At 31.3% G+C, this 23,934-nt stretch overlaps 3 protein-coding genes across 3 annotated transcripts; all 3 read right to left on the minus strand.

Moving 5' to 3' along the window:
- Positions 1-1,802: 1,802 nt before the first annotated feature.
- LOC112091941 lies at positions 1,803-2,539 on the minus strand. Its single transcript, XM_024166785.1, has 2 exons — positions 2,393-2,539; positions 1,803-2,068 (listed from the first exon to the last, which is right to left on the minus strand). The coding sequence occupies exons 1-2, from the start codon at positions 2,496-2,498 to the stop codon at positions 1,938-1,940; spliced, it is 237 nt and encodes a 78-aa protein (XP_024022553.1). The 5' UTR covers positions 2,499-2,539; the 3' UTR covers positions 1,803-1,937.
- Positions 2,540-4,011: 1,472 nt separating this feature from the next.
- Positions 4,012-7,942, minus strand: LOC21408971 (inositol oxygenase 1). Its single transcript, XM_024166703.1, has 11 exons — positions 7,834-7,942; positions 7,381-7,483; positions 6,403-6,484; positions 5,719-5,923; positions 5,571-5,630; positions 5,401-5,453; positions 5,179-5,301; positions 4,803-4,872; positions 4,602-4,680; positions 4,419-4,500; positions 4,012-4,300 (listed from the first exon to the last, which is right to left on the minus strand). The coding sequence occupies exons 1-11, from the start codon at positions 7,865-7,867 to the stop codon at positions 4,274-4,276; spliced, it is 918 nt and encodes a 305-aa protein (XP_024022471.1). The 5' UTR covers positions 7,868-7,942; the 3' UTR covers positions 4,012-4,273.
- An 11,253-nt stretch (positions 7,943-19,195) lies between these two features.
- Positions 19,196-22,134, minus strand: LOC21408972 (mediator of RNA polymerase II transcription subunit 6). The gene is made up of 5 exons (XM_010099873.2): positions 21,756-22,134; positions 21,059-21,233; positions 20,694-20,763; positions 20,299-20,408; positions 19,196-19,603 (listed from the first exon to the last, which is right to left on the minus strand). Exons 1-5 carry the CDS (start codon positions 21,992-21,994, stop codon positions 19,442-19,444), a joined length of 756 nt encoding a protein of 251 aa, XP_010098175.1. The 5' UTR covers positions 21,995-22,134; the 3' UTR covers positions 19,196-19,441.
- Between the last annotated feature and the right edge of the window lie 1,800 nt (positions 22,135-23,934).

The following is a 23,934-nucleotide window of genomic DNA, read 5'->3' on the forward strand; positions in this document are numbered from 1 at the left end:
GATATCAAACCAATTACAACTTCATTTAGGACCATTCCACTTGAAGCTCTTAAAGGAAACGCGCAGTGGTAGTTGAGTGGATTAATGCGGCCGGGCCGGATCATTATGAGTGTTGGGTACGTTGTATGAGGTGATGAGTTATTTCTAATTCTTGTTTTGGTAGTTGGAGAAAATACCATATTAAATCATGATCCTTTCTGTTTATGCCAAAGGATGTTTACTCTTGCCTTCTCGTAAAACAATAAGAATAAGTTCTCTCCTTGTATTTTAAAATTTAAAAGGTAGTGGCTAGTGATGCTCTCCTAATTTCTTTTTTTTTTTTTTTCCCAAAAAAAAAGTATCTCTCTGTCAAAACAACAGTGTGAAATGGCAAAAGATGTATTAAATATGGAAAGAGAAAAGCAGAGAAAAGTTAGACTTAACGTTAGATATAGACGCAAGTGTAAACGGAAAGTTTTTTAGATGACGTGTCATAAAATTGCTGGTTGGATATAATTTAAGACAACAAATTTTGAACGGATGATCCAAGTCCGATGTTTACTCCTGCCTTCCCGTAAAACAATAATAATAATAATTTCTCTCCTTGTATTTCAAAAGGCAGTTCCTTTAATAAAAAAAAAAAATTACAAGGTAATGATGCTCTCGTAATTTTTTTTTCTCGGTCAAAACGACAGCGTGAAATGGCATGAAGATTCTCTTTCCACATTCAGAGCAAAGTATCAGAATGCCTGTTTAATTTACTGATTTAAATTTTTAATTCGAGTTAAGATATAATTTTATGTAAGAATTTTTTATTGTAATAAAAAAGTTAGATGTGACTGTTTCTGAGAGTTTTTTACTGTAATAAAATTCAAATTTTAAACTCAAATCGGTAAAATAAACAGAACCTAAATTTTTCTTTTTCCTGCCAGCCAATCTAGGCGAGAAATATCCCAAGATTTGCCACTTTAGTTGGATTCTTAACCTCATTATTTTTATTTTTATTTTTTTATCTTTCTAGTAAATATGGTGGGGGCATGGTTTTTTTTTTTTTTTTTTTCTTAAAGAATATCCCGAATTCGAGTGATTCAACCGATGGAAGCAATTGGCAAGGCCAAGATTTGACGTTGATATCCCCCTCCATTCATAATGCATTTACTACGAATGCCTTAGCTAGGAAAGATCTCCATTGATCTGTGTAGAAAGTGACTTTGATATGCCCTAAATGGGCACAAGATTCATGGATCTATAAATGAATGCAACGGCTGCGGCTTTTGTTGTCAACTTTATTTTTTGTTGTCGTTATTTTATGCCGCTTGTGGTTTTTTATTTTGCTGTCGTTTCTCATTATCTTTCTCTCTTTTTACGATTGTGTATTTTTTTTCCCCCTTGCTTCATCACGGTTTTTCCTTTTATTCCTTTCAGATATCCAATATAATTCTTTTTACACTTTGTTGTTGTTTTTTAACTTGGTCTCTTTTTTCTCATGTAGTAGTTTTCTCATTTGATTGTCGTTTTTAGGGTACTACTCGTTTCTTATTGTTTTTCCTAAATCAATTACCAACCTATATTTTTGACTTCGTTAGCAGGACAATGCTAAATTCTAGTTTTGATTACCATATGTACACATAAATTGTGGGATGGTAAATGGATATTACTTGTGGACTCTGGAGAAAGTAGAGCTTTTAATGAATGAAGCCAGCGTTTTGGCTTGTCCAATTAATCATATTTGACATGCATATTATTATATTTAAATTACAATAAGAGGCATTACATTTCCACCCTATAAATCACTTGAACTTAATAAGTATTTTATAGAGATAGACAGTACAAACACAGTACTAAAGCATCTTATAGATATTTATTTCATTTGTAATTTTTGGGTTCGGGACAATCACGAAAACAAGAAATTAAGCTCTATAAGTAGGTCTAGAAATAAATAAGAAATGAAAGCATTTTCATGGAGAGCCATTTTGTGAAGTAGGTAGCTGAGTTTGAGCGAGAGGCGCACAGTTTCCGCAGCGGCAACAAGAGCCCGGAGGTGGAGGTTCGCAACAGACACATGCAGGACATATGGGGCCGGTTTTGACTGCAACGGTACAAATGAATATAATTGTACATTAGACACACAAATTATAAATTACATAAATTAATGCATTCATAGTTGTCTATAACATTTCAATTAAGTCAGCACCTTATAAGCAACTTTCTATGCCAAACTCCCACTCTAAATTCATTAATACAATAAAAAAAGGAAAAAAAAAATTACAATAAGAAAAAGTCTATCCAAGCCATGAGACTCGCAAAAATCAACAATTAAACAAATTGAAAACGAGCAAACTCCTAATAGAAAGCCAGAACTGTAGATCACAAAATCAGACGTTAATGATGAAAAAAGGGCTTGCTTAGTTACCTGATACAGTTGGGCGAATTGCATCCGACACCATGATGGGAGCGAAAATCATGGCAAAGATGATGAGAAGAGTCACCACAATAGATCTAATGGAGTTCCTAGCCATTTTCTTTTTTTTTTTCCTTATACCAAAATAGTTTATAAAACTTGATGACGAGATTTAGTACTTGATTGCGAGTCCTTATATAGTAACAAATTTGTAGCTAGAGCCCTTTGGATTATTGACTATTGGTAAGAGTTTATATGCTAGGAAGTTTCTTCACGTCTTGCTTTCTGACTTTCTTAGCATATGACGAAGTCACGTAATACGTATATCATGTTTCGTAGTTCTGTTAATTTACGTTTTGCGGACCTTGGACACAATTACAGCTACAATTAGGCCGCTGTGCGCGTTGTCCGTTTAATTAGTGTTTGAATATAAAGTGAAGCTGATCCGCCATTGGTATTCCGTCGTTTATGTTTGACTAAGATTTGCTTTTTATGTTTTTTTTTTTTTTTTTTTTCCATGCTATCTATATAGATTGGATTACCACAATCAGAGAGGAAAAAAAAAAAAAAAAAAAAAAGGAAGAAGAAAAAAAATGTTGCTGGAAGTGGAAGAACGACCAAGTTATTATTTGACAGCCTAATTCTCAATTCCCTTTGTTGATCTCACGAGTACCCTACAATTACTTTGTGTTCACAAGTATATGTACTATAAGTACAATGTTCTTTTTTAAGGAAATATTATTTGGTTTTTAACTCTTCTTTAATATTAAATATATGTCAAAGGCAATCAATTATTTTTGTAAGCCCACAACAATTTGTTAGCTGAAAAAGAAATTTCTTGCAAGGAAATTCTATTTGTCTTTAAAATTATTAAACTTCCTCTCAAGGGAATTGATTTAAGAGTGCAGTGTCGTTTCCTACGGTTTGTCGTTTTCTTAATTCCTTATCGTATCTATTATGTTGTCGTATTAACTTTGATGTTGCCTTTGTAGAGAGATTTTCTAGTACACTTAGTGTACCGGTAAATCAAGTTTTTTCAACCGTTAGATATGCGTACTTTTTTATTTTTACGTGATTTTATGTAGACCCGATAAACAGAAAACCTGACCTACCAATATGTTGGCGTACTAGAAAATGGTCCCTTATTATTATTGTTTTGATTTTTGCATTTCTGAGGCGTCGTTTATGAGTTAATCTTTTCATGTCGTTTAATATTTTCTTGTCGTTTTACGGTTTGGCATTTGTTGCTTAAGGTGTCTACTCAAGTTTTGTAGCTCCTTCCGAGTCATTGTCGTCATTTTCATGCCATGTCGTTTAATACTTTGTTGTCGTTTTCACTTTATCATTGTTGTCGTCTTTTCTTTTTTTTTTTCATTTAATTATGGCCGTCCTTTGTCGATTTTTCTTCCTTGTCATTTTAGTTAAGGTATCATCTTAACAGTTTAATCGAGTTTATCTATGTCTGTCTCGCTTACTATCATCGTGTTTCAGTTTTTTACTTGAAATTCATCGAGGTGGTATGATATAGTTAAGATGTTCTAACTGAAGATAGACCAAATATGTATATATAAACTAATTCTATATTATAAAATTTTTTAATTTTTTATATAATACAACAGTATTTTTCTTGGAACGTGCGCGGGCTTTTGACTAGTTATATTCTAAATTAAGACAGACAGAGGCTCATGCATAAAACGACATCGCACAAAAGGCTGCTTTAAATGGGTTTACCATTATTAGATCAGGAACGCTTTTATTAGAAACAGAAGAAAGGCTTTTATTGGACAATCTCTGAATGGAGTCTCTCACATACATCACAACTCATGTCACATTGTTAATCACCACAAGATGCCAACATCTCTTCACCCAAAAAGTGGAAGAGTTCCTCAAGTTTCACCAATTTAGCTTGGCAGGGAAGTACTGGAACAAAAAAAATCACGTATTTAATTAGTTGATTAGAGCAAGTAAATAATACTGCAGGCTTAATTAAGGAAGAATTAGTGAATGAAAAATGAGATTGATTGGGGGTGCTTATTACCTTATCAATGAGGGAGAGATAGTATGGCTTGACCTTTTCTACATCAACCCGAACCTTGCTCTTGCTGTAGAGATCATATTTGCTGACAAAAAAAGAAAAAAAGATGGAATGCATATATTAGCACTTGGATTGGCTGAGAAATTAAAAGAGATCAAGCAATATACAAAGTATGGAGGTACTTACTTGAATATTTGAAGCCATTTTAGGTTTTCAAAATCCTCTTCATTCATTAAGTGCTTATATGCTCCTGACTTGTGTAATGCTGTAATATCAATTTCATCAAGAATCAAATGTTGATGAGGAAAATGATTTATCTTTTGAGCATAAAGTACTTGTGTCAAAAAAAAAAAAAAAAAAAAAAAAGTACTATGTTTCACCACTTACCATAGAAAGAGTGGTATCTAATGATAAAAAGAGCTGCTGAAGGTAGAGTGGTGTTGTTCTCCTTCGCCACCTAAAAATGCCGGCCTAATTTTAGCTTCCCTATGTTTTCTACCTTTAATACACGACAAAATGCTATCACATTTGAAAAGGGGAATTTCTATAGTGGGACCCATCATAGATATCTGACAGTATCGTACAACACATATGATTAAGAGGTCAAGAAGTGTGAAAAAAATTTCTTAAAACAGTAGTGTTACACTTACTTCATAAGCGCTGTCTAATTTAAATCGTACGGTCAATGACTCAAATAAGGTGCTCGTAAATTTCCTATTTATAAAGCGAACTTGATAATTTTATCAAAGGTTTGAGTATGTACCAAATACATGTAATCGTCATGTCCCCATGACATCAATACATTGTTGAGTCCACATCCCGGAGAGTAAGCTCCATACTTGGTATTGTAAGCAGGATTCTCGTAGTCTGGATTTTCCTTGAAATACTGCAGTCACATAAGGGTAAATATGAAGTCCTTCAGATTAAAAATTATGTACTTCAATTTGGTAGAATACATTTCTTTCCAACTTTATGATAAAAATACCTTGTGGTGAACAATTGATTCGTCAAAAGCACAGCCAACTGGGTATGTGTCACCTAGCAATGGCACAAACCATGATTAATAATAAGGTTAAAGTTGAACAACATGGAGCAACAAAAAACATAAATTTCCGTTTTGTTTTTTTAGAATACAAATGTAATGTGATTCTTTACCTACAACAGCCCATTGAGGAAGTCCTCCAAAGCTAGGAAGAAGAAGCACCTTTCCAAGATCTAAGGCATATTAACAGTCAATTACTTGGCTAATTGTCATAACAAAGTACTAGAAAGTCAAATGAAGTTAATTCGGAAGACTAAATACCATGGATAAGGCCAGTCAAGTGCAACCAATCTTCATTGGGATAATCCCTTCTAATGGCTTCAGCAGTTTGAAGCAAGTGTTCAATTTGAGGCTCATCCAAATCTGGATCACTCTCATCAACAACATCATTGAGAAGCTCACAACACTCCCATATGCTCATCTCCATTCTGTTCAATCTGCTGTACTCTTCCCTCATCTTCTTCACCTGTGTTACATGCAATTTTTTACCAACAAGAAAATTTAATTATTATTTTTAGTTTACCTTTTAAGAAATAAAAGGATAACTTTGTGATAGGATAAGAAAAAAAATACTCTATTGATAAGATATGGTTCTAAATCGCCATATCACATCATAATCATATCAGATTAAAAATCGTAATTGATAATTTAATGGAAGTTGATAAATATATGCTGGTTGAACTTTGATCTATCAGTAAGGTCTTTTTTCATACTCTCCCACATAACTCTCTTATAGATAAAAAAAAAAAAAAAAAAAAAAAAAAAAAAGATTAAATTGCTGAACTTATCGTTAAAAGTGTTTGTTCTAAATTTGTAGTACTATTTTGTTAATATAGTTCTTTCACTAAAAAGGGTATTAATCAAGAGTAAGAGGTAAAATTAAGACTATCTCCTATATATATATATATATATATATATATATATATATATATATAAAAAAATCACAAAATCATAAGTCTGGTTCAGGTGATTGATTCTATAGAAGTTCTCCACACCCGGCTGCCTCTCTCCTTCAGCATCATAGTCCCTATTTTATCATTAAGAATATTATACATACAATCTTGGAAAAAAAAAAAAAAAATCTCCATGCTTAACATTAGTTTTTTGCTTAAGTCAGAAGGATTACGGTTTGGAGTGCTAGGCCAGGCCTGGGAAATAATAGGCTTGCTGAAAAGCTAGTTTTGGGCCATTCCTGTGACCCAGCGTACCCTTGGTAACTGGATCCCTTTCAGTTTTCTCAAATAATTCGTTTCCAGGGTGATTTACTCATATAGCAAAAAAAATTTGATATCAAAATTTAAATTTAGCAAAAATTTTAAAATATTACAATAATAGTAAAATTTTATATCATTTTTATGTCATTAAATAATGACTATCATTATACACTATAAAATATGGTATCATTATGATAATTACTATGTCATTTTTGCTATATTTATAATATTCTAAAAATTTCGCTAAATCTCAACTTAAGTGTCAAATTTTTTCATGTAGTGTGACTATCACTTCGTTTTCCATGCCTTAGACCCAAGTTCTACTGAGTTTATTTTTATTTTTTATATATTGTTAGTGCGTTTTCTCTCATATGATCCATAGATTTTTTTTTTTTTTTTGGCTAATCATGTGATCCATAACTTAGTTGTTCAATATTAAGCTTGTCGTTGCTACCGAAAAAAATATATAAATATCACTACGAATTGTCAAAAGAAAGAAAATGTCATATCTTGAAAAGTTGTGTCCAGGAATCCCAGAAAATCATGTGCACGAGATAAAATAAATTTAGACTCAAAATCATGTCAACAAGATAAAATTAAGTATCGCGTGCATATATGTTAATTAGATTAATTATAGCCTTTATGAACTTGCTGTGGCATGTCTGCTAGGGGTTTAACGAAATTAAAATATGCAGAGAGGATAATTAACCTAAAGGTTTGACCAAACGAATTAGTCTGTGGCACCAAAAATCCGCCATCCAACACCAATTCTTTTTCATCTATGGGGACCTTCTTTTCCTCTGCTTCTATTCCTGTATTTACAACAGATAATTGAAAAAAAAAAAAAAAAAAAAAAAAAAAAAAAAAAAAAAAAAAAAAAAAATTGGAATAGTACGGAATAGTGGGTTTACTGTTGATAATGAAATGGTTAACTTTGATTAAAGAGCAAAACCTTGATTTATAAGAGTTTAAACAAAAAAGCTAAGAAAAAATTAATGTAAATACTAACAAAAATACGGAGAAGCTAAATCATGGTTAACTCAATGAATAAAATCTTCGAATTGGGATTTTTTTTTTTTTTTTTTGGTTGAGAAATTGTGAGTATTTATATTTAAATGAATGTTTGAGAAAAAAGACGTAAGAAAAAAAGTGGGAAATTTACCAAACTCATGAGGCTGTTCAATGAGGATGGTCATCCTGAATCAAAATCGAAGCTTATAAACAAAAGAAATTAAGATAAAAGCCTACATTGCAAGAGATAAAAGAGTTGTAGTTGGGATTGCGTTTATGGGCAGTATAAATTGTCGATATTTATAGTTGACCGGAGAGTCCTTCCCTGAGAATTCGGAATTCTTGAGTCCTTACCTGAAAATCTATAAGTTTTCTTTCTTTCTAGTCCATTATAATTTCCATATTTTATCATAAAATAACGTCCACCTTATTATTTTACACCCAAAGTAAAAGCGAGAAAGAGAGAGAAAGTTGGAAAAACAGAAAGAGTCCCATGCAAGTTGGCGATAGAAAGCGTGAGATTAATGTGGGGATTAGTTGGCTAATTACTGGTCAAAAATATCTTGGTGGTGTGGGTCCCAGATGAAACAGACTTCTTCTTTGTCATTACTGAGTCAGCTTTGCGTTGGACACCACAATCTCTTGATTCTCTCATAGTCAGAGTCACGTACAGCTAACAAGTGGGGCCCACCTGACGTGGCGTCCAGTCAAGTTGGTGCGTAGATGTCTACACGTCGTTTGTTCGTTGGTGGTATCAGGCGGTTTGATATTTCCACTTGTCATTTTTTCGGGTATTGCCACGCCTTTCTTGTGAGGATTACGGGTCGTTCTTTTGCTGTTTTTGAGTTTGGTAATATGAGTGTAAATTTTAAATTTAATTTGAGTTATAATTTGAGTTAAAGTTATAATTTGAGTTTGTATTTAGTTGTGTACATTTAAATTATAGTTTGAGATAAGAATCTTTTTAAGTTTGTATTTGAGTGAGTCAAAATTTAAATTTAAATTTAGATAATATTTTAATAAAAACTCAATGCTAATAGAAAATTTTAATAGGGTATATAGGTGAGGTTTTATTCGTCTTTTCGTTGTCAACGCATAGAAAAAATCATCTCAATCAAAATTAAAACAAAAAAATTATAGTATTTGTAAGAATAGAAAAAATAATGTTTATTAATTTGAGTTCGAGTTTCTGAACTCAAATTAAAAGAGAAACTTAAACTAGAGTTTTAATCATAAATTTGAGCTCAAACTTAAAAGAATATGAGCTCAAATAAAATTATAACTCAAATTATTTTTTTTAAATTTTTAACTCAAAAATATGACTGCCGAACGCCTTATAGTTTGTCAGAGATGTTTGCCACGTGTTAAGATCAGGCGGACGAGTTGGGGTTAGAGCATTGTCTTGACACGTGTCGAATAGCAGGTGAGTTGGTGGGTTTGGGCTTTAGGATTTTTATTTTATTTTTTATTTATTTTTTCCCCTTGTGCTGGACAGGCTGTGCAGTGGGAAAGTGGGCGATCTCCATTCTCCAATTTTTTTGTGTTGGCAGACGAGAAAGATAAATGTACTAAAAAGTACATCCATTTGTTTTTTTGTTTTATTTTTTTAATAATTAAAAGTACATCCATTTGTTGTTTCAAATCAAATCAATGGCCTCGTGTTACTGTGCTTATATTCATGCACTTATACGATTTTCCTTTAAAAAAAAATTAAGAAGTAATTTCTCTACTGTGATTACAGTCCTAACTTAATAGTAATTTCATATTTAATTTTTTATATATTTTTAATTTTATTATAAGATGTAGAGTTCATAATCACTCACCAAATTGAGAAAAACAAAAACCTTCATCATTGTGAATATACATTTTAACCTGATAATTTCTTTCAGGGATATATAATTAAGCTCTGTATTACTAGTTATAATTTTAACTTCTTTTCAGAGCCAAAAATATAGTTATAAATTATTTAGCTCGAATCATGTATAAATATTTTTTTAAGAGCGTCAAATTAATTTTTTCCAAGAAAAAAGCAGTCAAAAGGACATTTTTATGCTCTAAAAAAAGAGACATTTTTTTTTAATTTTTTTGGCTAATTATTCATTAATGTCTATAACTTAACAACTTAATTAAACAAAAAGATAAGTCAACTGAGTTTATCCCAACTTATCATACCCGTCACCCCCTCTATCCAACAGAAAGGTCAAAGAGATGAAGAGTAAACAAAGCTTATCCTTAGAATTCTTGATCAAAGAAATAGATTTATAGATATATTTGAACACAACATCTGTTCTTTGATTTCGTCCTAAGAATAATATAAAATTGTTTCGCTAACGTTTTCTTGTACTAGAATGTTCTAATTATGAGTGGATTTCTCAACGATTCGATCAGTACTTGTTAGACACCTATACGCGATCTCTTTCTAATATTGAAAAAACGCACATAAAATGATATATATACAAGGTTCATTATTAGAAATCACATGCAATGTTGGTCTTTTATTAGAAGTTGTTCGCATGAGACTTGATAGTGAGGCGTAACTACAGAATTATCTCACGATATATCCACAAAGTAGATGTCGTGTTTCTGTACGCTAAGAAAGAGTGAAACTTATGGTTGAATGACCACGTTACACCATTTCAATTGTTGACCATTAAAAAACATATTATATATAATGAACAGGTTGTTAATGATTACGTTTTTATCCATAGTTATTATTAAATATAATAATTTAATAACGTGAAGTAATAAAAATTTAATATCATTAATTGTTATAATTTTTTTAACAAATTATTTAATTTATTATAACCGTTGAATTAATATCTTGGCTAAAATAATGATATTTATTAATGGATAAATATTACGTGGAACCATTAAGGCCTCGTTCACTTTGCGGATTCGAGTTTTCAATTTGAGTTGAGATGTGATATTTTCTGAGAGTCTTTCACTGTAGCAGAAAAAGTTAGATGTGACATTTTCTGAGAGTTTTTTACTGTAGAAACTTAGAACTGAAAACTCAAATCGGTAAAATAAATGAGGCATAAATATGTAGACATGTATACGTGTGCGGCGCGCGTGTCTAAATATTTGAACCATTTTACACATAAGAACATACAATATAATGCAAAATTCTCTGCTCAAAGGATATACACATTTATGTTTATTTCTTGCATATGAAAAGCATATTTCTAGTTAGAGTTTCTTGATATGTCTGATATATGGTATGATGATCATTTTAGTTTAGTATCTAAGTATACATATATAAGACAATATTGGTTCAAGAGAAAATTAGGCTGGATCAATGCGCGTTAAATATAAAGTCATTTTAAGATCTTGTTTTTGTGGTTAATCAGATTAACATAATAGGTAAATTTGATGAAGTCCGATAAAAATATAAAAGGATTAGAAACATCTACCCTTGATAGGGTCCAATGGGCAGAAAGCAGAGAGAAATTTGCATTAGGGAGGCAGGAACGAGGCAGCAACGGGAAGAAAGCAGAGAATCTGCACTGTTCAAGCACATGGGAACACTGTAGAACTACACTGCAATAATAGGAAGTTCAACCGTATGTCAAACTCTCTTATTCGAGTTATTACTCGAGTTTTACACTCAAGTGCCATTTGTTGAACGCAAAACTTAGCCCAAAATCCCACTCGAGTTGGGCTTACTCGAGTGGAATACGTGAAGTGAACGCACCCTTAATTCTCCTTCAGATTTGTATCAGAAAAGCAAGTCAGCAAATTCATAATTAGTTGATGATACCCAACGAGAGCAATGTATGCAACTATTTAATTTTAAAATGGTATATACGAAATAACAAAGGATTAATGTGCAACTTGCATCAATTTGTTTATTAAAAGGTACGAGACACTACTAGAAAAGAACTGGTTATTATCAATGTTTTTCGATACCAGTACTATATATTTTGAAATCTGAATATTCATATACATACATACATATATATAGAGGTTTGATTATTAGTAATACGGGATGCTGCAAGCCCTTTTAAACTTATGCAAACAGCCCTCTTCAGTAAATGCATGAAGTGCAGAAAAGAAACCGACCGCAAGTATATACACATTCAAAAGCTCATGACACGAATACAAACATATATATACATATATATATATATATATTATAGTAAACATTGCTAGCGAAAAAACAAACTTTATACGGTAGTATTTGGAGGGAGAGAGAGAAATGTGAAGTACTTTTCATCATTGTTTTTTTTTTTTTTTTTTCTTTTTGAAGGGAGATTTGTCGTACTTGGTTTGGCTGATTGGCTGTGCAAGTGGAATTGGTTCCGTGGTTGGTGGCAAGACAAAAGTCATTTCATGGCTAGCTGTTACAACTGCAAGTGTACTCGTGCACATTTATTAATTTCCTACAAAAGTTGCACATTTTACAAGAGGCCATTACCCGTTTAACACTACTATGGTAGTATGTAATATATCTAGAATAAGTTATCACTAAGGGTGGTAATTTAGGTTGACGGATTGTGTTCATGTCGTGTTAATTTCTTTAGTTAGCACGAATAAGTTTGATATGAACACGATCTGTTTATTAATCGTGTCAAAATATAAAATCTAAATACGACTTATTTATTGGCGGGTTGACACGACACGACACGAATAACTCGTTTATTAAACAGGTCATAAACGTGTCGTGTCAACCCATTGATTACCTGTTAACATGTTTATAAAATGGGTGATAAATGGGTTGTGTTAACCTATTTCTGAACATATTTTTTAACTTGTTTATAAAATGGGTAATAAACGGGTTGTGTATTCGTGTTACCCAAATATGACACGTTTAATAAACGGGTTATGACGGATCAATTGTGGATTGGCGGGTCAACTTGAAAATGACACGTTATTTAATCGTGTTTCACGGGTTCGACTTAATTTTGACCCGTACCTATTTATGATAAACCTAAATCCGTTAATTTCGTGCGGGTTTCGAGTCGTGTCGTCGTGTCGCTACTCAGATTGCCAGCCCTAGTTATCACCTTCAATTTGTCTTGAATACGAGAGAACAAAATATCGTGAAAAAGGTAGCTCAGACAAATGAAATAAAAAATGAAAAGATGAGAGAAAAGATAAAACGTGGAAAAAAAAATAAATTCAATTCATTAAATATAAAAAATTAAATCCGGTTAAAATAAAAAAGTAAATATATAAATTATAATGAAAAAAATTGAAATAATAAAGTGAAAACCAACCATATAGGAAATATGTCTAAAATACTCAATAAGAGCAAAATCGGAGAAAAAATAAGCCTTATGAGACTGAAATCGACATTTTTGTAATAATGTACAATAGACAAATCTTTATAAATACAACTTCAAAATCCGTTTAATTTGTTGATTCGAGTTTTTAATTTGAGTTAAGATGTGACTTTATGTGAGAGTTTTTTATTATAGTAAAAAAGTTAGATATGACTATTTTTGAGAATTTTTTACTGTAACAAAACTTAAATTTTAAACTTAAATCAATAAAATGAATGGAATGAGACCTTATGTAATTATTTATATGCTAATTGAGACTATAAAATTACAAGTTGTTTCCCAAAATACGCCCTTTAACCGAAGATAATATAAATATATATTGCACAGATTATAATATGTGTGTGTGTGTGTGTGTGTATATATATCTTACTGGCCAGCACGTATGCTTCTACAACTTTTACTTTCAATAAAGATATTTCCTTTCAAATATTATTTGCGGACTAAATTAGCTTTTTTTCTTCAGGCAAATATCTTCAAGTAATATTCACATACATTAGGAGGAAACTTACTAGCTGCTTCTCCACAACCGACAAATTAGATGAACGCCAGCTCCATGAAGTCCACTAAAAAGAGTTATTATGTTGTTTTTATCGGGAAAAAAACAGCCAATTACTAATTAAGATTGTTAGTTTAATTAACGATCTTTTTCTATATCCGTAATGTGTAATTCCTGAGCAACAATTTAAGGGTTCGTTTGATTGGAGTTTTAAATTAAAGTGAGTTTAAACTTTAATTTTAAATCATGTACAGTTTTGAATTATGGGGTGTGAATTTAAGTTCAAATTCTGAGAACTAAAAGATATTTAGCTTTAAAAATCATTTTATTTTGAGAGTTTAAACATTACATCAAGAATTTAAATTTCTTTTTACATTTTATAATAAACACTGATTTAAACCCTCTAAACAAACAACCTCTGGATGTATCATATTAATGTCTTCTGCGTTCCAGCAAATGATCCATTATTATTATTATTATTATTTAACTTTTAGATTTATTGCGTTTTGTTTTTGTTACCACAATAGCATAGCCTGGGAGCATATTCCTTTATTGTCAACGATACTATTTTTTATCTATTTACTTTTTAGTTTTTGTTCTGATCTTCTTTTCCTTTATCACATGTCGTTCTCATAAAAGCTATCACGTATATATATATACATGCATATATCTGTTACCGTTCGGGCATTATTATACGAGAGTATGAAGTGTAACTGTTCACAGTACAGTGTTATAAACAGTAAAATTCTTTTTTTAACTTCTTAAATATATATTTACCGTTTTGCCTTTTTGATGTTTGTTTACGTTTTCAGTTGACATTTTCATCTATTTCTTGCGGAATTTAAAAAAAAAAAAAAAAATTACATAACGGAAATTTTCCCTGTTCATTTTCAAGTAAGACACGTAGTGTGAATGTGTTGTTTGTGATGTTAGTTTTCTAATGAAAGTGGGGTCTACTTATTTGTTTTCACGTGCAGTAAAAAAAAAAAATTCCCTGTTCATTGTCGAGACAGAAAAAAAGAATTCCCTAACATTTATGTCTATTTGTAACGGAAATTTATTTATTTTTTAAAAATTTCCCTTTTACAGATAAGGTTAGATTTGAATTATGAATATTGTATTCTGTTACTTTTCTTATTCTTTTTCATTGCCTAAAGTTTTGTCATGCTCTTACTTTCTTTGTTACCGTTTCTATTATTTTTCTCAATTTTTTACTCTATCTTTTGTGCACAAATATGGATTATTTTTTCATCTTTTTTTTAAAGAAATTTTCTACTTATTTCTTTTGCTCCTAAGTCAACGTTTTTTGCGAGCCTATTTATTTTTTTACTGAATCTTCTGTTTGTTTACTTTTTTTTCTTTTGTTTTTTTGGGTGCTGCTAGTTTGTTCTCTTACCCCCACACATGTTCTGTACTGGTATTTACATCTATTTGTAGCGGAAATTTTTTTAAAAAAAATATTTTCCCTTTACAGATAGGGTTAGATCTGTATTAGGAACAGGTTGTGTTATGTTGCTTCTCTTATTCATTTCCATCGCCTAAGGATTCATTGAAAGCTCTTACTTTCTGTGTTCCCTCTTCCATCATTTACTGATTTGGCTCCTATTTTCTTCTGTAATGATATTGTTCCTTTTCTTGGATATGCTGGCCATGTTTAGAATTGATCTTGTTTTTGTTTTTCACGTCTTTTGAGAAAGAAAAAATGAAAACGTTTTTAAAACGGTGTTTGGCGCAATAAAGACAAAAAACAGAAATGAAAACAATTTTTTAGTTTAATGTAAAATGAGAGAGAAATAAAAAATGAATTTTAGTCGTTTTTCATTTTTTGTTTTCGTTTTCTCATATCTCAAGCAGAGAGAGACAAAGAGAGACATTAATGAAATTTTTTTACATTGAAAACAATCTCTTGATAAAACTACCAAACGCATTTTCAAAAATGATTTATGTCTGAGATTGAAAACATTTTCATTTTCATTTTCATAGAAAAAAAAAATTATTTTAGAACGAGTTCCAAATGCGCCCGTTGTTTCGTTCTCTGTTCGCTGATTTTTTTCCTTTAAATGTTATATTGCCTTATTTTGGTTTCATAACACTGCTCTCTTACAGTTAAAGAAGACAACATAATGGATTCGATAGGCGTTATTATTTTATAATATATATGTCTATATGTACATATAAATATATTTTGGCTTCTAATACTGCATGTGTATGTATTTGTTAATATGTTTGTAATAATATAAAAGCTTTTATGTAATATAACATTGTATACTGTAGTAGCGCTATAAAATCTTTAATGTGATACTACATTATGCGCGATATTCATACTCGTACATATACTAAAGGAGAGTTTGTAATGTTACTGTTCACTGTACAGTGTTATGAACAGTGAACTTCCTTTTTTAACCTCCTAAATGTATATTTACCGTTTTGCCCTTTGATGTTTGTTTACACACATGTTTTCAGTTGGTATTTTCGTCTATTTCTTGCGGAATTTGTTTTTAGAAAAACAATTTACGTGTTGGGGGACAAGTAAGACACGTGGAGTGAATGTGTTGTTTGTAATGTTGGTTTTCTAATGAACGTGGGGTCCATTTATTTGTTTTCATGTGCATTGTAGTACTTAGGAAAAAAAATTCCCCCGTTCATTGTGGAGGCCAGCCGTGGTCCAAAGAGAGAGCAGAGAAAAAAAAAATCCCTGGCATTTACGTCTATTTGTAACAGAAATTTATTTAGAATTTTTTTTTCCCTTTACAGATAAGGTTAGATCAGGTTAGATCTATATTAGGAAGATTGTATTATGTTACTTCTCTTATTTTTTTCTACCGCCTCAAGTTTTATCATTTTCTTCTGAAAGCTCTTGCCTTTTGTTATTTTTCTCTCTTTCTGCTCTATCTTTTGTGCACAAATATGAATTTTTTTCTTCTTTTTTTTAAAAAAGAAATTTTCTTCTTTTTTCTTTTCCTCTTAAGCCAACGTTTTTTGCGAGCCTGTTTATTTTTTTTACTGAGTCTTCTATTTGTTTCCTTTTTTTCTTTTAGGTTTTTTTTAAGTGTTGCTAGTTTGTTCTTTTGCTCTTCTATGTTTGTTTACTACACATGTTCTTCATTGGTATTTACATCTATTTGTAAAAAATATTTTCCCTTTACAGATAGGGTTAGATCTGTATTAGAAAAAGGTTGTGTTTTGTTGTTTCTCTTATTCGTTTCCATCGCCTAAGGATTCATTGAAAGTTCTTACTTTCTATGTTCCCTCTTCCATCATTTACTAATTTGGTTCATATTTTCTTCTGTAATGATATTGTTTCTTTCTTGGATATGTTGTTTCGTTCTCTGTTTGTTGATTTTTTTTTCTTTAAATATTATATTGCCTTATTTGGTTGCTTAACATTGCCATCTTGCAGTTAAAAAAGACAACACGATGGATCAGATAAGCGTTACTGTTTTATAATGTATATATGTCTATATGTACATATAAATATATTTTGGCTTCTAATACTACATGTGTATATATTTGTTAATATGTTTGTAATAATATAAAATCTTTTATGTAATATAACATTATATACCACAATAACGCTATAAAATCTTTTATGTGATACAACATTATATACCACAACAACGCGCGGTATTCATGCTCGTGCTCTCTAATAGAGACGAAGCTTAGTAATTCCAAAACTAAAATTGAAAAATAAAGAGTGACGTTTGGAACTGTTTTTTGGTTGTTTTTAAAAACGTTTTTGCACGTCTTTTGAGGCACGAAATGAAAAATGGTGTGCAAACCATATTTGTTTAGCAAATGTTTTGAAAACGAAAACGAAAACAAAAAACAATGAAAATGATTTTTGTGAAAGAAATTAAAAAACAATTAGAAGTTGTTTTTCCTTTTCTGTTTTCATTTTCTAGTACTTACCGACAATATTACATTAAATTATTTAATTATTAATTATTAATTACTAATTATATAATATATTAATTAATAATTAATAAATAGCAATTCATCATTATTTTAAGAATAATTATTAAAAATTGATCCTGTAATATATCAAATGATAGATTATTAAAAAAATGTTAGTAACTAATTATTTAATTATGTAACTAAAAGTTATTTATTTAAATAGTAAATAGAATATTAATATATTATTTATATACTAATTATTTTTTCTTAATACAATTATTAATTACTTATAAACTAATAAATATGAGTACGTTATTAACATGGTAATTAGTTATAACTGATTATTAATTACTACTTTTTAATTATTTAGCATACTAATTCATTATATATATAGTTTAATTACCAATGTATTCATTAATTATAATATATCCATTATTATTATATTATTAATATATTAATTTTTATTTGTTAAGTGATTATCAATTATTAATTACTTAATATATTAATTTAACATGATTAATTGCATGTACTCGAAACAAAATTTCATAAATATAACCAAACACAATTTTATTTTTTTACTATACTCAAATAATATCTTAAAAGACTAACCAACGCAATTTCAAAATCGGTCTTAGAATGATTTTCAAAATAATATCATTTTCACTCTTATACTAAAAAGAAAATCATTTTAAAAATATTACCAAACGGACCTAAAATTTTTAGCTTATTTAGTTGGCCACAAGTATTTAAAATACGAGGTGTGATTAAACTATGATGGATGTAAGCAGGATTTTTAGCGTGAATTACGCTGTGTATCACTTTTAAATTCTACTTATTTATCTACCTGTACTGTTTTTATGTGAAAAATAATGCTTGAATTTTCCATAAAAAGAGATATATTTCAAATTCGACTCACTAAAAGAAATATTCCTCTCATTAAGTCACTCAACATTATGCTCTTACATTAATGAACGCGAAAAAGGTCCAAGCAAAAACTCGATTTCTTGTTAAATGAAAATAGGTTTTCAAGTATTGAAAACCAAAGCTTCGTTTTGTTTTAATTTTTCTCACAACTTATGCTCAGCTAAATTTCGCGATACATTTACATAATAGTTTTCAGAGGAATCTTTAATTCAAGTGCGCTAGTGAAAATGTCACATGCACTTGTGCACAGACATGATGGCGGCGTTAGACAGTGAACCTTGTTAATTTGCCATCATGTTAAATAGCTACCTAATTTCTAATTGTCCTTTCCATTGTTATAACGAGTACTCCTACAGTGAAGCCAACATAAAAGGAGTAACAATTTTGTGATCTAGTTCATAAATTATATATGCACTTTTATGGTAAAGTACCTAAGTTTTTTTTATCAGTACTGAACAAGTGTACATTTTCGAATATTAAATTAATGAAAAATGTTAAGTCTCCTCTACGACACTGGGTGGCGGGCGCGACACCGACACACCAGCTCTGCGCCGTGTACAAACCGGCATTACTGATTTAGGCAGCAATGTTCCACCACAATAAGTTAACACCCACCGTTGGTCAATTGTGTGACTACAGTTGTTTTATGGCAAGTCCATATATACTACTTACTGTGATTCAGCATGATGGGGCGATATATTCTTTGCGGGATCAGTACATTTTTCATCAAACTAGAAGCTAGGAAACTCATCCTGACAAAGCAGGTAGTTAGTTTAATATTTGATTTGAGAGTAAATCAGATTTAACTGATCCACAGAATCCTCAATTTGTAGTAGCTACATACACCCTGAAGCATTTGTCCAGAATACTTCAGACATGGAAATGTAACAACTGCAAAGTAGCGAATAAGAGAAAATCGAACTTTTGGACAAAGCTTTTATATCAATTTGAATCGCATTCTCTATCTTACAAGAGCTACACTGAACTTTGATTAAGACCTCACGAACTATACTTAGTGAGAATCCAATTTTAACTTTAATAGAAAAAGGAGAAGAAGGTCCAGGAGGTTAGTTTACATTCAATTAAAAACTGTAAAATAATCCTCTTGCGTTAGCTTAAGAATTGCACATACTTTTGTCTGCTGATGCTGCAACTCTTGTTCAGAATCTCATTCTTTTAGCTGGGCCTTGGTCAATGATGGGATCCACAGGAGCTTGTTGTGCCTCTCCTGCCTGCTGGGCTTCAGGGCCTTTTTCTGAATCTGCATTCTGCGGGGGAACATAGCCTTCGGGAAACGGTGGTGGTGGTGGGGCTGGTGGTAGCTGCATATATGGAGTGACTTAGGTAACCTTAGTAATGGATTTATTATGAGATAGCAATACCAGGACAAAACATACTATAATGTTTAACAAAAGCAGTAAATGCTTTGCACCAGTGCATCCACAACAATTCTCTGTTTCCGGAGCTGTATTTGGTATTAACAAATGAATACCGTCAAACTTTCTAATTAAACTTTGTAACCTAAGACAGCCAGATTAGAGGCAATTCCTTTATGAAAAGCAGGTAGTTCTATTATGAACGCCTAAAGTGCAGTCCATGAAAAACATTGACGTCAAACTTTCTAATTAAACTTTGTAACCTAAGACAGCCAGATTAGAGGCAATTCCTTTATGAAAAGCAGGTAGTTCTATTATGAACGCCTAAAGTGCAGTCCATGAAAAACATTGACGCCAAAAATGTGGGTACAGAAGCTCTCACCCAAGGCACTAGCAAGGTGGATTTGAGTCACCCCAGACTCAGAGCTAACTCTAGACACATAGAAATGGACTAAGATTTTTGGGATGTAAATCGTAAAACTTCAGAGGAGCAGAGATGAAACTGAATGTATGAATATGCATTCCAAGAGTCTACATCGTTTTATACTATATCTTGGAAATTATATTTTCCAAGTACAAACCCTACATTGCTATGGACTTCTGATTCATTTTACACTAGCTATATGGGAGAGCATAGTTACCTTGCGCTGTAAGGATGCAAGAATATGATCTATTCGCTTCATTTCCTTGAAATCAATTGTCTCTTTGCCAATCTTGGAATCCAGAGGCGCATTTTCATTTTCAGAATCAACTGCAGCAGATGTGAAAAACAATAAATCAAACTTTTTAGTCTAGTAAAAAATCTATTATCAACAAAGATTACAAATTTCCGATAAACAAAAACAACAAAGTACCAAATGAGCTTCGCTATTGAAAAATCACAAAATATTACCAACAGTGCATACCACAATATAAGTACCATCATTATAGAACCCATTTTTATGTCCCTTAAAATGAATGATACGTCATTTGACAGTGATTTTTGTTCCTACTCATAGCAAATAGGAGAAAAATGAGTAGCAATTAGATAACATACCATATCCAATCTTCTCCAACTTTGAGGCAGCATTTGTAAAAGCCTTTTGTAGGTAATAAAGAGCACGTCCCTGCAGCATTCATAGAAAACCAAGATAAAAACATTTTCCTTTAGGCTTTAACGGATAATCAATGTAGGCAACTGTAATGCAGTGTTACAAAATAGTCTGGAATCTGAACAATATATGCTCACTAAAAGAGGAATTGCGTCCAAACAGCTTCATATACTATGAAATGAACATAACTTGATACTGAAAAAAGTACCAAGAACTTCAGCAGTAAAAACATTGCAAAGCTGCGGTCTTGATATATTCATAGTAGTGTTGATATATTAAGAAATATATTAAGAAAGAAAAAGGCACCTACAGCTCGAGCAGCGAAAACATTGCAAAGCTGTGGTGCTTGATAAATCGACCCATCCAAAACGTAATAAGTCAGCATCGGTGTAACTTTTTCAGGTCCATCCCGCTTCTGCTTGCGGATAACAAAAAGGTTGGGCTCCAAAACCTCGTTCAGCATGTATTCTGTGCCAGTCATTTTCCTGAAAAACAAACAAATTACTCTCCTTAACCGTGCATTTGTCCCAAGAACTTGGACTCAGCCACAAAGTATACAAAATATCTAATTCTCTTGTTAGTCAAACCACAAGCACTTTGCTATTTGTCAGACAGATAACATAGTCTACTTATACCCAAAATAAGTGTTTGAGTATACTCATCTATGTCTCACAAAGAATTCTGCAGCTAATTCACAGTAAACAAAAGTTTCGTTACTCAACCTAAATTAAACTAACGAATCTGCATAACGAATAACAAGTAATAAGTTTGTTATGTCATTAAGTAGAGAGTGATCGCAAACACCACGAAATTAAGCCCAAAACAAATTTAAGAATTCACTAATGAATCAACTACTCTCATAAGATTTGCCCTACCGGGAACGTTAAACAACAAAATCAATAAAGTTCAAAAGAGTCTATAGACTCCCCTTCAATTTTCATGTTCTCAGCAATCGAAGAGAAAATTCATAGATAAATTCGACAAAAAAAGGAAAGAGAGGAGATTACGAGAGATGGGTGAGGTCGAGAGGGTGAATGGAGCGCATGCGAAGCTGTTCATTGTTGCAGGTCCAATCATAGAAGGGGGAGAGAGCAAAGTAATCGAAGACCAGATTGCGATCAAGAGGGAATGAGTTGAGCCAGAGCTGGTCCCTGAAGCATATTCCCGTCATGTCCGTTCCCGGCGGTGGTGGCGGCGCCGGCGGACGGCCTTCCATTCCCGGCGCCCCCACTGGCGGCGTTGCCATACTTCTTCGCCGAGTGATTCCTCCACCACCGTCTAGCTTCGAGAAAGTTCCAATTTATTGGATAGTTAGGGTTCCTTTTGAAGTTGAATCATTGACCTTGCTCACCGGAGAAGAAAGGGGCTAACACGCTTGAAAATGTGATGAGATCAGAGCTAAATTTAATTGCTGTCGTTTAAAGGAAAACGACAACAAAGATTCTCGTTTAATGTCATACTAGTTGGACTTCACAGGCGAGTAATCCGGTTTTAATCATGGGATGTTTACTTATCTGGAATTGGAACGGACAGGATTCAAAGTGGAGAGTTAATCAAAATTAGAATAAGCTCTTTACTTAAATTTCAAGAATTAAAGTTGGAATCAATTCTAATTCTATGTATGCATTTATTTATTCTCAAAATTAGAATAAATTATTATAAATTTATTTACCTATATTTTAATAACTTTTATGTGTTGAACTTTAAAAAAATATTATATATTATGCCAATAAGTAATTAGTAATTAGATTTTTTAATCACACTTAATTAATCATCTAAATTATTTTTTTTCAATAAATTTTAAAATAATTTAAAGAAAAAAATATAATGATGAAATAAAATAAGAACAAAATAACTAAATTTTAAATCATAAACTTTAAAAAAGAAATTCCAAATCAAAAATTAAAAAATATATCCCAAACATATTAAAGCATAAACTGTATTATTATTAAAGCATATAAAATTTTAATATAAAATTAAAAATCCTTAAAATACACATTTCAATTAAAATTACTTTAAAATCAAATGTTATATACATACATACATACATACATATATATATATATATATTTACACACAAAAATAAAAGCGGTGATCCGTTTGGCTTGTGGAAATGACGCGTGCGGGAACGTTTCATCCCCGTCTCGTCGCTTTCTTTTTTTAATTTTTTTTTATTCTTTGGTTCTTAAGAATTTTTATTACATATTTCTCCTTTATTTATGTTCCCTATCATTTTTCGATCTTTTTTCACATATATAATCAAATCAACTTTGTTAAATTATTTTTCTCTCCTCTAATTTTTCTGTAAAATATTTTTTTTACAAATATATCCTTACTCAAGTTATTTTCTTAGAATTCTCTTAGAAATCTATATTACATGTGTCTGACTATTGTTTCTCTTTTTTTACTCTACAGAAATATTTTTTCTCTAATATATCCTTAAGCAAACATTTTTCTTCTTCTAATATGTGTACTCTAATTAATTTCTCATAGGGATGTTCACGGTCTCTTTGGACCGTTTTTTTTTTTAATAAAAACTACTAATTAAATTAGAAATAATTTTTTCTTTTAGACGGTGAAACTGTCAAAATGAAGATACTATTATACTATATCTTTAATCATGTTTTGATAAATAATTCATATCCTTCTTTTTTGTCCAAATATTACTAATTTTGCAGTGAACAAAAAATGAATGAACAGTATGAAACGTATTGGATCTCCCTTTGACGTTGGATTCGATTATTATGAAGAATGAGCCCTCATTCGTCTCGCGATTTTGAGTTTTCAATTCAAGTTGAAATGTGATATTTTTTGAGAGTTTTTAACCGTGGTAGAAAAAATTAAATGTGACATTTTTTGAGAGTTTTTAACTGTAAAAATTTAAAATTTAAAACTTAAATCGGTAAAATAAACTAAGGTTAAGTAGAAAAGTTGACTTGGGACCATCATCCATATGCGGTGCAAAGTTTTGGACTACAAAGCACGTAAAGTTAAAGGCAGAAAGCGAAACAACTAGCCTACAACTTCTGTGCTATACAATATTCAACAGTCCACGGTACACATTCCACATCATAAAATGGCCACTCCAAGCATCACATAGAGATTGGCCCTTTCGATTTGACTTTATGTATTAACATTTTGTGGAAGTAATACGTTCCAAAAAGTGGCCGACCTTTCACCAGAATG

The sequence above is a fragment of the Morus notabilis genome, unplaced genomic scaffold (genome assembly GCF_000414095.1).
Source record: "Morus notabilis unplaced genomic scaffold, ASM41409v2 Scaffold307, whole genome shotgun sequence".
Lineage (NCBI taxonomy): Eukaryota > Viridiplantae > Streptophyta > Magnoliopsida > Rosales > Moraceae > Morus > Morus notabilis.

Coding starts and splice junctions, on each gene's coding strand:
- LOC112091941 (XM_024166785.1), bottom strand. CDS start 2,498: ATGGCTAGGAACTCCATTAGATCTATTGTGGTGACTCTTCTCATCATC. Junction 2,069..2,392: donor AATTCGCCCAACTGTATCAG/GTAACTAAGCAA, acceptor GTACCGTTGCAG/TCAAAACCGGCCCCATATGT.
- LOC21408971 (XM_024166703.1), bottom strand. CDS start 7,867: ATGACCATCCTCATTGAACAGCCTCATGAGTTTG. Junction 7,484..7,833: donor TGAACAGCCTCATGAGTTTG/GTAAATTTCCCA, acceptor TTGTAAATACAG/GAATAGAAGCAGAGGAAAAG. Junction 4,873..5,178: donor ATGACGATTACATGTATTTG/GTACATACTCAA, acceptor CGGCATTTTTAG/GTGGCGAAGGAGAACAACAC.
- LOC21408972 (XM_010099873.2), bottom strand. CDS start 21,994: ATGGCAACGCCGCCAGTGGGGGCGCCGGGAATGGAAGGCCGTCCGCCG. Junction 21,234..21,755: donor CTCGACCTCACCCATCTCTC/GTAATCTCCTCT, acceptor TTTGTTTTTCAG/GAAAATGACTGGCACAGAAT. Junction 19,604..20,298: donor TTGCATCCTTACAGCGCAAG/GTAACTATGCTC, acceptor CCATATATGCAG/CTACCACCAGCCCCACCACC.